Raw genomic sequence first — 13,250 nt, 5'->3', positions numbered from 1 at the left:
TCTGTAGATATAAAAGTCTCATTCTCAGGTAATGAAAACACAGCGCTCATTATTTTCAGGTGGTTATGTACTACTGAAAACTGCCATATTCTGACAATATATCTCTTAAATATACACATACCGATAAACAAAATACATTGATACCTTCTATCATCACGGTCCATCCAACAGTTTTTGAGATTCAGTCTGAACCAAAGCAGTGGACTGACTGACAGATGAACGTTGTCTGTATCCCCATAACCACACGCTGCTTTCATAGCCAATAAATCAACATCCAATTTGATATCCCCAAATTGCTTGTTTGTCCAAAACACAAAGACATTTAATTCAGTTATCATAGAAAACAAAAAGAGTGAATCTTCACATTTGCAATAACCAGTGTTTTGTTGTTGTTGCTGTTGTTGTTCTCATTTTTTTTTCACTTCCACTGTTGAACTCTTCTGCTAATTATTAATCTTATGTGTTTATTTTAGTTAATTAGTTTATTTAACAAGGGCCATGCACAACACAGGAAGGTGATGAAAACAATACAACAATAATTCAATAAATTAAGAGCAACTGTACATTACATAGTCTCTGTGTTGAAAAACAGTGGCCACATGATTTGTTCGTCTTGAAGCTTTTTATATCTGTGCTTCAGTGTCTGTATGCAAGATATCGTACGTTGTTTACTCGGATGAATTTTCAAAGAACTGCAGTGAGTTTAGATTATTTAGTTTTATTTACAGTCTGTACCGCCCACGCTCACAGAGCTTGTGTTCATCAACCAAATGTCCACTGAAAGAACCAGCCAGATTTCCTTTAAGATAACTATGAACATATTGTACAGCCGTCGTCAGCGTACACTTTTACAGCTCAGCTCATCAGAAAAAAAAAAGGTGGAGCTGTAAATTGCACGCCAGGGTGTTCGGTATGAAAATGAGCTCTCCAGCAATTCCTGGCACAGAACAGATGTCACAGTACAATAACATGTCAGGTGTGTATTCATAGAGGATATTTAGATGATTGGAACACACCATAAATTATTATTATTACAATAACATGTAACAAAAGTGCAGAACAGTGTAGTATAATACTGACATTTGAAGCGAAGAGCGCTCTCCTTTTTTTGTTAAAACAGTGTCATACATGCATTGAAACAAATTTTGTGTTTTTTTGTTGTTTTCATCTAATGAAGTCCTAACAAACCACAAACTGGTTCCAGTGGGGGAAATGGGGAGCAAATATATTCTAATTTTGATCTGAAGAATCAAAAAAAATCTCATTTCGTCTATATTTTTAGTCACTGTCAGTGACGGATTCAGACAGGGCAGGGGCAAAAGTAAAAAATAAAAAGGGCACCAGCACGACGAAAATCTATTTTGCATTTAAGGTGAAACAACAACAACTACTACAACTCTGTTATATAAACACAGAGGGAACTGTAAAACTATTTAACTGTATGTAGAGGCCAAATAACTTTCTAGTATGTTTGGCAGCCTCTTTGGCACAGCATTGTGTTTTCTCTATTCAGAGGGCGTCCTAGAGGCCAGTTTGTGCTCTTTCTACTACAAGGGCACATAGAGGCCACATTTTATTCACAAAAAAGGCGTCCTAGAGGGCATTTTATCATGTTTTGGCCAGTGGAAGGTATATTTCATGAGCTTTATAATGCTAATTATGACTAATTAATTTCTCTAATTTGAAAGCATACAGATGGTTCAGGAATTCTTTTCAGCCCTGAATAGCGTCTGCAAGTGTTCCTTTCATGCCTCATACAGCCTCAACAACCTTCACCAGTAAGGCAGGGTGTGAGAGGTGAGATCCTGAGGGAATAAAAGCCCCATACACACTCGCTGCTCCACTCACGGCTGCTCATTATGTTTACTGCTCAGTGATAACAGAAGATTACACAGCATTTTTATCACCTCTCTTTTCTCATATTAATTATGGAAGCTGGATGATAAGAGGACATTGGTCAAAGAGATTTCAGTAAGAAAATCAGTTTTAGACTTGAAAAGTCCCCAGACGGATTTACACACTTGTCTGAAGTCAGTCACGGCTGCAACAGTCTGAATGAGACAAATCAAGTGGGTGTCAGGAGGAATGATAACAACAGGCAAAAAAAAAAAATGTTTGAATGCACAAACAGGTAGCTGACTGATGTCTTAACTTTTGAGTCTTTTTTTTTTTTTTTTTTTTTTTTAAACAACTTTAAAGGCCTGTTTAGAGGTGTCTGTGACTGAGACTGAAAGCGCAGACTTTGATTACACCAGACGAGCTGTATGGAGGCGTTTTTGGAGGCGAGACCTTCAATTGGCATGAAAGTAAGCAGATAATCACTGAATATTCATTTTGAGGGAGCTATCCCTTTAATTCTCTAAAGACTTCAGTGGGTCCAGATTGCTGTGCGCTGACAATAACCAGGAAAAGAGATCATAATACTCCTGTATTAGTTTCTCTTCTCTGGCCACCTGTAGAATTACAGACTGTCTATGATTTGCTGCTGTGTAAATAAAATCGACTTTCAGGGGGATTTTTGGTCTCATAATAACAGCTTTGCACTCAGGACTCTCTTGGTCTTGATTTTAATAAGATTATCAGATTAAATTCAGGTTATAGTGTATATTAATATAGACTGAGCATTATTCTCAGATTCACAAAGGTCGTTATTTTACATTGGATTTAATTAAATTATTCAAGTGCCTCTGTTCCTTTGTTCACTTCATTAACACTGTACATGTTTAAATCATCAGATTGCATGCACTTTATGCTGCTTTTTCACCCACAGTAATTGTCTCTGTTTCAGCCTCGCTGCTTCCATTACCACCTGTCCGCCTTTTATTACTTACTGTATACTCTACATGTCCATGTACTGTATCTCTAATAGCTTTTTCCTCTTGGATGCCTATCTACTCTAATTACCACTGAGTTCCCCTAATGCTTCAGCGACCTCCGACTGTTTTAAAAACAGCAGGTGGCATGTTGAATCACTGAGGAGGCTTTTGACTGCAGTGCGGGCGCCTGGTCCTGCTCTGCGCTATTTTTAATCAAAGATGTTAGAAATACAGTAATGAACTCTGTGGACTTTTAAAAGTGAATCAAGGCTGCAGGTCTGGAGATAAAAAAAAAAACATGATGTTGTGGGTGCATCACTGCATTGAGGAAAAGATGAATGAGTGGAAGTGTGTCCTGCTGGTTACGTAACCTCATGGCTGACAGTCAACACTAATGAGAGAAGGTTAACACAGTGGCAAGCTGAACAGTTTGCCATTTAATGATGCATAATGATTTGTGACAGCTGAAGCATAAACAAAATAAAGTGCAGAGAGGAGAACAAGTCCCAGACCGTGGCACTGTAAAAAAAAAATCATACAGAAATTCAGTTGAATCAACTCATCTCCTCTCATTAACCCAACATAAATATACAAGTTATATTCAGTAACCTTTTTTTCAGAACTAATAAACATAAATTCGTCTAACTTGAAGTGTTTTAATTTGAAATGATGATTTCAGTACATTCATTAAAATAAACATAAAAAAAACATGATCAGCATATAAGTAGACTTCCCAGAATGCATTGTTTGAGAGTTAAAACACTTTCTCGCTTTTTAGAATTTGAGCAAAACATATAACGAAAACTTCCTGTGTGTGTATCTAATACACTTTAAGTTAAGCCATGATTGTTTGTTTTCACAATAATGACAACACTGAGAGAAATGATGAAGTTCAGTATTGGATACAGTCCCGACCATTTTACATTAGTAAATTCACTGGGAACAGCTGGAACAAAGTAGGCTGAACAGAGGCAGCAGTAAGGACTTTGTGTGACCTTGTGTGTATTTTTGGTTCGCCATGGCATTTTTTTTTGTCACAGAGCTATTTTTTCTTTATTTCCATGAAAGTACAAGCCTCATGGCATTTACAGCACTTGTTTTTTCTGTTTCTTTTCTTTAGTAAATCCTGTAATTCCACTGCTGACACTGTTAAAATGATAAACGTTCCCTTTATGGATGTCTGAAAGTGGAACTTCTCGACTCTTGAAACTTGCAAAGTTATCTTATTTACTCTTTGATGCTGACATTTGGGGCAGGAAGCATGTGCCTTACATGGTATTATTGGATCTATTATTGGGGCATTAATTATGCTTATTTGTAGGACTCATGCATGTACACTCAAATATTCACAGATGGATCATTTACACGGTTATATGAAGTTTTGAGTGTTTGCTGAATCTGAGGTTGTATGTTTGTACCAGTCCTTTGTATGAAAAAAGTAAGAGGAAGTTAAGATAAAAAAATGAAAATATTGCATGAGGCCAGTTTTCTTAAACTTAATGCACATTTTCTCAAGTACAAATGAAAAATATCATGTTTGTTTGATTAAAAAACTTAATTTGTTTTTCAGATCATTACAAAACTGTCCTAATTTGTCTTTTCACATTCAGTCAGTTTAAAGGCAGTCTAGATATTACTGAAGTTAAAAATAATTTATTTTTTACAGTGTTTGACGCAGAAACCTCCCCGCTCATCCGAACATTAATTATTCCTTTCTTAAAAAGATCACAAACATATGATGTAGCCACAACATGCTCCTTTCTTCCAGCCGTGGCTATATTTGGCTGTTTGTGTTGTGAACAAAGTATAGTTTTCTTGGAAAAGTTATATAATGATCCTTTGTTTGGTTATTTAAATAGTTTGACCTGTTATGTCACAGATCAAACAGGCAAAACTATGTCACGATTTGCCGTGACATCTCTGATATGGAAACAAAGAAAACACACACAAAGGATCCAGTTCAGATGTCACTCTGACCGCAGAACTTTCACCTTTGTCCTCACAAACACAGTTTGATGTGTATTTTGGTGCCCTATTTTCTTTTCTCAGACACTGTCAGACTTTTTGTATAGATGAAAATGATCTCTGTGGTTAACATCGTCTTGAGTTGAGTTTCTACTTTCCTTTGGCTCATGCTACCCACATCTCAGTGCCGCCCGTGAGCAAAACAAATCTGTTTTCAAGTGCACAGTTTTGTCTTGCTTGTACACCGATCAAGGATGCAAAAAAATGATGAGGTGACAACAGATTATGCTACTCATAAATTAGAGCTTGAAGAGCAGTACAAGGTTGAGATTGTGTGTTTGTCACCTTTTTCGCTTCTCTTTCCAGGAAGTGGTCTATTTATCAACAGGTTTTACCCAGAATTTCTGACACGTGTTGAAACTCAGAACGAAAAAAGACAGAACAGGTGGCGACAGTTTTTTCGACAAAGTCTAGTTCACTTAAGCACTGTCGTCATGCTATATTGTATGTTCATATGATACTTGTTTACTTCCTTTTAGATTGACAGCTCATTCTTGACCTTGGAAATCACAAAATGAATCTCACCACGAGTTCTGTTGAGCTCCTTATTGAACAAAGAATTCCAGGTCAGGAACAGGGGTGTTTCTAAAGATATGACTGGCCACCCCAAGTGCCACCCCATTATCCTCAGGTATGACTGGTTGTCTGTCCAATGGACCAACTGTTTGATGGGTATCTTTAAATGGCTGGGTGCCCACCTTTCGCTGTGGTGCTGGGACTTTTTTTTTTTTTTTAATCCAAAAGGTCAGAAGCTAACATCACTGTGCCATCATGATGTTCAGCTCTTTATCAGTCCACTAGAATTTTTTTTTCTAACATACAACATTAGAGCTCCCTAATAGTGAAGCCAAAGCATCTCTTTAAACCCCTTGGTAGCTGACTGCAGTACAGGTCATAAATGCTGCTTCCTTGGAGATGGGCCAAAACTAAAACATCAACGTACATCTCATAAAATTAATTTTGGTCATTTTAGGTAGTTCTGATCACGCTGATGCCTGTTCAAGTCTTCATTTTGCTGAGCAGTTTGGTCTTAATTAGTTATTCGATTATATAAAACAGGGTTTTCATGAATGAGAGCTGAACTCAAGCAGAAAACCAATCAAGCCAATTAGCCGATGCTTATTTATTTCATTTTATCCAAAAGGTGAAAGGTCAACTTCACTGTGACATCATGATGTTCAGGTCAGTCCACTTAGCGTCAGGATCCTGTATCATCCTGTCAGGATTTATTTCACAATAATGACCTGCTCACTGTACATTATCCCTTACATAATAGGTAACAAGCCAACAAAACGTGCTAGCTAGTACTAGCTAACATATTTAGTTTTTTGCACACATTTAAGCTCCGCCCACAAAAAACACCATAATATTTATCAACAGAAAAGGTGTTTATACAGACTGTTAAGTAAAGAATAACGGCACATATGAAGTTAAATGACAAATAGATGAAGATGGAAATATTAAATAAAAACTCTATACAAAATAATAAACAAACAAAACTAAATTAAAAAAAACTATAAATGGGGAATTCAGATCTAACAGGAAATGTGGAATCATAGGGAAGTGACTGAAATTTTTAGTTTGTGAAGCATTTTTTATCGTCTATTTTTGGAGGAAGTGACGTGTCGACCTAAGATACACTTCCTGGAGACGGTTGCTACAACCGTTCGTTGTCGTCTGTCCTGTTTGTTTGTTTTAGTGGTCTGCTCCTTACGAAACATTAACGTTAGCTAACTGCTACAACTTCGGTGTTTGACGGTTTAATGAAAATGGCTTTTGTGCCACAGAGCCAGAGAGATCCAAACGGAACCTACATGTTCTCAAGCCGACCCAGACCTGTGGAGAACCGCTCCAAATACAGAGAACCAACGTCTGAACAGTACGTCTGTTGTGTTTCTGACAGCGCCAACGTTACTTCAGTATAACGAGCTATATAGAGAGTATATACAGTATATCGTAATATTCAGCGAAAATATGAGCTGGAAAATAGTATCTCAAATTATTTAGCTGATGAAATACTGTGTGGATAGTGGTAGACAGTAATTGAAATACATTTACTCAAGTATTTAACACTTTACCTAAGTGCTTCTGATTTTATAGTTACAGTCAACACTAATGAGAGAAGGCTAACAGTTACAGTTAATATTGTAATTGTGCTTTTTACTCCTCTACATTTATTTGGCAGCTAACTGATAAAGATTTTATATACAAAGTGTATAATAAGCTTGTAAATATGACACATTGCAATATAGATTAGAGATGCACAATAGATATAAAAGTCAATACATTACTGGCCAATAATGGGAAATTTATATTGTTATAAATTTATTATTCCAATAATTAGATGATGTTGTATGTGATAGTATCTGATTTGACAGATTATGTAAAAGCATTTTAATTTGAATTCTTAGGCAAAATGCTAAATAAAGGCAAAGTATATTTGTGAAGTTTGTTGATGTAGTTTACTAGAAAAAAAATAATGAACATTTGAAGAGTCAGAACTGTTTGTTTTTGTTGTAATAGTGATGTCAGATTGGGTTTGGTCAGATTTACCCCTGCAGCATGACAATATTTAATTTAAAATGGAATTTTGACGGACATTTCACCTTTAACAAATTTTGCACCTCCTGATATTTGAAAATAGCAGTGGTCCATATTGCGATTTCAGTCAAATTTGGATTAATTGCTCAGGCCTAGTACACATTCTCAGTGATTGACTGCATCACCGTGTTTCCAGACAGAAAGGAAATGGCTGAAAAATACATGCAAATTAAATCAAAATGATTCGACTGTCAAAGACCAGCACAACATGGATGAGTATATCACCTTTGTGACTAATGTGTTAGTCATGCTTAGTCAGCTACTAATGAGCTCCCTTCATAACTGCATTGTGTTTTTTTCTTGTAAATGTAGGACACACTTAAGTTATGGAAATATTATGTACGACCGCCGTGTTGTCAGAGGAAACACTTACGCTAAACACATCCTACCAACTGTAAGTATGAAACATCCATTTTGCTATGCTTTATCCCTGCCTTCATTTCAACCACTTCTTCAAAAATGTGTATTATCATCCGTCTATGACAGACGGCTCAGCCTGACCCCGTTGAGATACAAAGACAACAGGAGATCAGGAGGAGAGCCGTTGCTCGAAAACGAGCCAGGGAGCAGTTCAGACCCACCACTCCCAAGCCCCTGCAGGGCAGACAACACGTTGATGTCCAGACAGGTCAGGCATTTCTCTGGACAACTTCAGAATGTTCACATTTGTAGTTTGTCAAAGATGGTTTGTAATACTGTGACCTTTATTTTCAGAGCTGTATCTGGAAGAATTGAGTGATGTCATAGTGGCTACAGATATTGAGTGCCAGACTGATGCTTTTCTAGACAAACCTGCGACTCCGCTCTTCATACCTGCCAAATCTGGCAAAGATGTTGAAACACAGATAGAGGAGGGAGAGGTAGGTGATCCAAGTGAGACCTCTGGCCGTACTGGTGTTGGAAGCTATGCAGTATACTGCTGTGGACAAGGTCAGCAGCAAAACATGTTTTAACCACCTAAAAAAGGGCACTTATCTAAAAAATCAATATCAGTTTTAGTGTACATTATATTTATAATATTTCCACTGCTTTACTTTGCAATGAGACAATCTTTTCTGATAGGAAACTGTATGTATATATATGCTCTCTCCAAACTAAACAGACTCCTTTGAAAAAATAAGTAGTAATTTTTCCTTGGAGAACATGGGAGTTGCTGTGGTACCACTGCCTTGATAAGTTAATTACTTTGTGTTATTGTGACTTTGCTGAATCTGAACTAACCTGTTAAAACCAAAGTCACACTAAAACACAAACTAAAGGCATGGCTATAAAAGTTAAATAACACCAAGAATAAGCTGCAGTGCTGGCTGCAGTTTGTTTGATAAATGTTTCTGGTGAGCGACAGTGAATCCAAACTAACCTTACAAAACACCACAGTCACACTACAACACAAACTAACTGATTCAGACTGCAGTACACCAGCAACTCAGGAGTTCTGTGAAGTGAATGATTTTGTTAAAGGGGTCTGGTTGATTTTAGGAAAATGATATCTGGCTTATATAACAGCAGGTTCCTGTCAAAAAAGGCTGTCTGATTCCAAGGTAAAGCAGTGAAAATATTCAAAATATAGCACACACTTAAAATTAAAACACATTTTGCTGCTGACCCTCTCCACTTATTAAGCAATGCACTGCTGCTGCTGTATTGTCTTGTAGGATGTTAAGGACAAAGAACATGTACAGTGCTGCAGGTTTGATCAATTTAAAACAAATATTTTAAAATGCACAATGTAACACCACTTACTACCACTGTCCTCTGCAGTTGTTTGACTTTGACAGGGAGGTGCAGCCAGTGTTGGAGGTCCTTGTGGGTAAGACAATAGAGCAGTCTTTGTTGGAGGTGATGGAGGAGGAGGAGCTGGCCTGTCTGAGGGCCCAGCAGAGGGCCTTTGAAGAACTTCGAAATAATGAGCTGGCAGAGGTGCAGCGGCTTCAGGAGCAGGAACGACGCCGCAGTGAGGAAAAAGTATGAAAATTATAGAAACATATAGTTTATTTCATTATCTCTTCTAGTTGAATTCCACCATCAGCAACAATTTAGACGTCTGAAAGCAAGCCACTGAGAACCTATTTTCTTAGATTCGTGCTACAAGCTGTAATATACATGACCACAATTTTGCTCATTTTGCAAAAGAGATTTCTGTGTTTATGTTTTATGTGGGGCTGTACTGGAAAAGGGTCTTATCAAGTGCACCAATCAGTTTTCCCCGTTGACCCGTTGTCTCATTATGCATCAATGAGTATAACCATCAGAATCCAATAATAATTAATAGATTGCTTGCTTATGTTGACACCTTTGTCAGTTAGTTAAATTTGATCAACCTCACAGTTATGATGAAGCAGTTTAGCTTCAATTTTAAGCATTAGACTTTTATTGATTTATAACTAAATATGTTTTTTTCTAAAATTACATTTTTGTTTATTCAGTGAAAAAATGTTTCATGTTACAGAAAGTACTTTGTTTGAAATATGTCAGTAAAGCTTCTTCAGTATGATATCACTGGTCTTTTCAGGAATAATCTGGTGATCTATGAAATTATCTGTTTGTCTGTTTGGTTTATGTTTTTTTTTTAACTTCTGGTCTTATCTGTGTTGCTAAGTGTTCTTTGCAGTGGTATTTCTGCTCTGCATTTCCTAGAGACCACTTGTCAGTCAGTGTACACCACAATGTGTTGTGTAACTTTGGTTTCTTAGGTTGTGGTCTCTTTTTTATCTGCGCAGCAATGGATGGCTATCACTGCCCCAACCCTCGATTCATTTTTATTTCATGCAGACACGCATCAGTATGTCCTTAAAAGCATAATTTTCTGTGAATCACGATTATATCAAATCAACAGACTTAATCATTCACATTAAGAACCAGAGAGTGTGTTTGTTTCTGACCTCAGGAGCGAAGACTTGCCCAGCAGAGGGAGGTGCTGAAGAAAGAAAAAGAGACTGCAGAGAAGATTGCTGCCCGGGCGCACAGCCAGCAGTTGTTGGCTGACCTGTTGCCAGCAGTCTTTACCTCGCTAAGAAGCCACGACCACTTTATTGACCCAGTGGTGAAAGGTCAGCCCACCTTTGCTGCGATGCTCTCTAGCATCAACCTCCATTCAAACGCACCTTTCTCCTTTCTGACACACGAGGGCATCAGTGCGCTCCACTTCCACTGCACACAGTGGACGAGTGATCTGTGACTCGTCGCGGATGAGCTCATGGATGTGTTTAACCTTTTATCATATTTCTGGTTCTAATCTCCAGATATTGAGACTAATTTCCTCCCATGGCTGATGGAGGAAGTTAACAACACTTTGGTGAAGAGATACACAGCAAGAGAGCTGCTGGACAGTAAGAGGATACACTATACTTTCATTCATTTCTTTAGAAAACATTCCTCTGCTTAAGCTGAGCAATGCTCCAATTTGTGAACCTGATTTCTCTAATAGTTCACCATAAGACTTTCCATTAGTTAGACACAATCATTAAGCTCCAGTATTTATTTTGTTAGCACTGGCTGTGGCTGTTACATTTTTTTACTTTTACATTTCTAATTTATACATTAATCCCACCATTCTCAGGTGAACCCGAGAAATGATCTTATGACCCTCTTGTGGGTTCTGACCCCCAGGTTGAGAAATACTGTTCTAAAGCACATGTGTAAAATTCAAGGCCTGCATGTAAAATTCGGCCCATTTTAGGTGGCCCGTGAGACCTTCCAAAGACTGTAAGCTGTGCAATACAACTCTAAGATAAGACTGAAGGAAATCCTTGTGCCAGATGGCTCCAAATTTATACTATTACAGTAACAATAATAACAATAGAGCATCAAATAAGTGAAATATAAACAGAAAATATAGTGTAGAAGGAGTAAATGTAAAGGAACAGTGCCTAATAGAATAACAATAAAAGGAGAGAAGTACAAAAGCATGCTAAATAAAAAAAAAAGTAGTGATGGGAGTTACATTGTAAATGATATTGTCAGTGATATTGGGAGGTAGTAAAAAAAAGTTATATTGCACCAGATAATGGTAATACCATGTCCATAAACTACATGTCCCAGAATGCATCCTGATTTTGTTATCCTTTCTAGTAACGTTAATAGTAGGAGCCTAGCGAAGTGTCCAAGAAAAGTCAATTTAAAGAGAGAAGAGAAGGCAAATGTGTTTATGCTTAATGGAGACAAGCCAGTATGTCTTCTTGGTCATACACTTCGATTTTTAAAGTAAATTGTGTAAAAGTTGTGCACTTTAATGTCTGCTGGCCATTATTTTTCCTAGACTAATGTTTTCAAAGCTAGTTCTAAATTATTAACTCGTTACTAAAACCAGCTTTCCCTGATGTGGGACTAATAAAGGAATATCTTAATTATAATCAAATTTATAGGTAATTTTATAATATGATAATAATTAGATATATTTACATTGACCCACGTTTATAATTGGCCCTTTAAAGGCATCCGTCCATGCTGATGTGACCCTGGATGACACTGAGTGTGACACCTGTGTTCTTGAGCGTGATGATATCACCTCTGACAGCTAAATGGCATTTCACAAGTCCTCCTCCAGGGGTCATCAGGTCATAGACATTGTCGGAGTGCCATCTAGTGGTTGTTTTTAAACATCACAGACACCATCAATGTCAGTGGCTGAATTGTCTTCATCCTCTCTTTCAGTGATCATCCTGGATGTTGCCCAAAGGAGTGTGGGGGAATTCAGAAAGCTGGAGACGCAGCCAGATAAACGTGACGAATAGAGAAAGCATATGTGAAGGTCAAGGGCATGAATGCAATCTCAAAAATAAACTTTTTTTTCACTCATGTAGCTACCGTGTGTTGTCTCTTGCCTGGGTGTTTTTTGTTTGTTTGTTTGTTTGTTTTGTTTTGAGAACTATTATGTAGTTCAGGGTGTGTCTCTGTGAAGACAACAATGCACCACAGAACATCACTAACACCAGTTCTGTGATCACAAGTCATGCATTTCAATGTTAAAATCAGTATTATGATACTAATGGTTTTATAGTTAAATAGTGGAAAATTCAAATGCAGTTTTATATTTTACTTTTACTTCACTTGTTTGTACAGTATGAAGAGATTATGTCACTTTTTCTATGAAAGTTGATCATGGCAGTTTCTTCAGTTTTTGAAGCAGTAGGTTTTTTTCTTTTTTTAAGTTTGGTAACACTTTATTTGAATGGGTTGTTTTGTGTTGAAAGAAGAAAGTTGACCAAGGTATTAACTTTGCTCAACTGTCATTGCAGCACAGAGCAAAAGAGGGCAGGACATAGGAAGGATCAGTTGCTGTAAATATATATCAGACCTTTTTTGTAAATGAATGTACAATAATGAAATATTTTAGCTTGAGAGTTCAACTCTTCATCCACATATTGTGAATTCATCTGACTTCATCAGCAATTGAAGATTTTTCCATTAGTCATGGGTGGCTAAATTGATTCATCAAACAGATGTAAAACCCACAATGTTATTTTCTTCAACTAAATACCTAGTTCTAATGAACTTTCAGTCATTGCAAAACCAATAAAATCGAGACTTGGTTTGCAATGCATGCAGGGGTTTGCTGCACATCTACAATTTACCAGATCATGGCCCTTCAAATTCACTGCTAATAGAAGATCTGACGTCCTTAAACACAAAATGTGGCTGTCAGTTGATGTTTTTGCTGCAACTCTGAAATAATGTAATCCCATTGTTTTCATTTACCAAATTTTTGTGATAACCATTCCAACCCGCCCCCAATGCATACAGTGTTTTTTTTTTTTTTTTTTCCCATATTCCAGTTATCAGGAGAAACTTCCCACCTGTTAACCAGGT

At 37.2% G+C, this 13,250-nt stretch overlaps 1 protein-coding gene across 1 annotated transcript; it reads left to right on the top strand.

The window, feature by feature from the left end:
- The first annotated feature begins 6,506 nt into the window (after window positions 1-6,506).
- Window positions 6,507-12,243, top strand: rsph3 (radial spoke head 3). The gene is made up of 8 exons (XM_084737649.1): window positions 6,507-6,720; window positions 7,755-7,836; window positions 7,929-8,070; window positions 8,157-8,302; window positions 9,204-9,407; window positions 10,330-10,492; window positions 10,685-10,771; window positions 12,096-12,243. Exons 1-8 carry the CDS (start codon window positions 6,605-6,607, stop codon window positions 12,173-12,175), a joined length of 1,020 nt encoding a protein of 339 aa, XP_084593775.1. The 5' UTR covers window positions 6,507-6,604; the 3' UTR covers window positions 12,176-12,243.
- Window positions 12,244-13,250: the final 1,007 nt, after the last annotated feature.

The sequence above is a fragment of the Lutjanus erythropterus genome, chromosome 15 (genome assembly GCF_056507025.1).
Source record: "Lutjanus erythropterus isolate fLutEry1 chromosome 15, fLutEry1.hap2, whole genome shotgun sequence".
NCBI classification, from domain to species: Eukaryota; Metazoa; Chordata; class Actinopteri; order Lutjaniformes; family Lutjanidae; genus Lutjanus; species Lutjanus erythropterus.
This window is presented reverse-complemented; position numbering and strand designations above follow the sequence as displayed.

What these genes read in the sequence shown, in the direction of transcription:
- rsph3 (XM_084737649.1), top strand. Translation starts at nt 6,605, where the DNA reads ATGAAAATGGCTTTTGTGCCACAGAGCCAGAGAGATCCAAACGGAACC. An exon ending in TATTGACCCAGTGGTGAAAG is followed by an intron (nt 10,493 to 10,684) that starts GTCAGCCCACCT and finishes TCTAATCTCCAG; the next exon opens with ATATTGAGACTAATTTCCTC. An exon ending in AGCAAGAGAGCTGCTGGACA is followed by an intron (nt 10,772 to 12,095) that starts GTAAGAGGATAC and finishes CCTCTCTTTCAG; the next exon opens with TGATCATCCTGGATGTTGCC.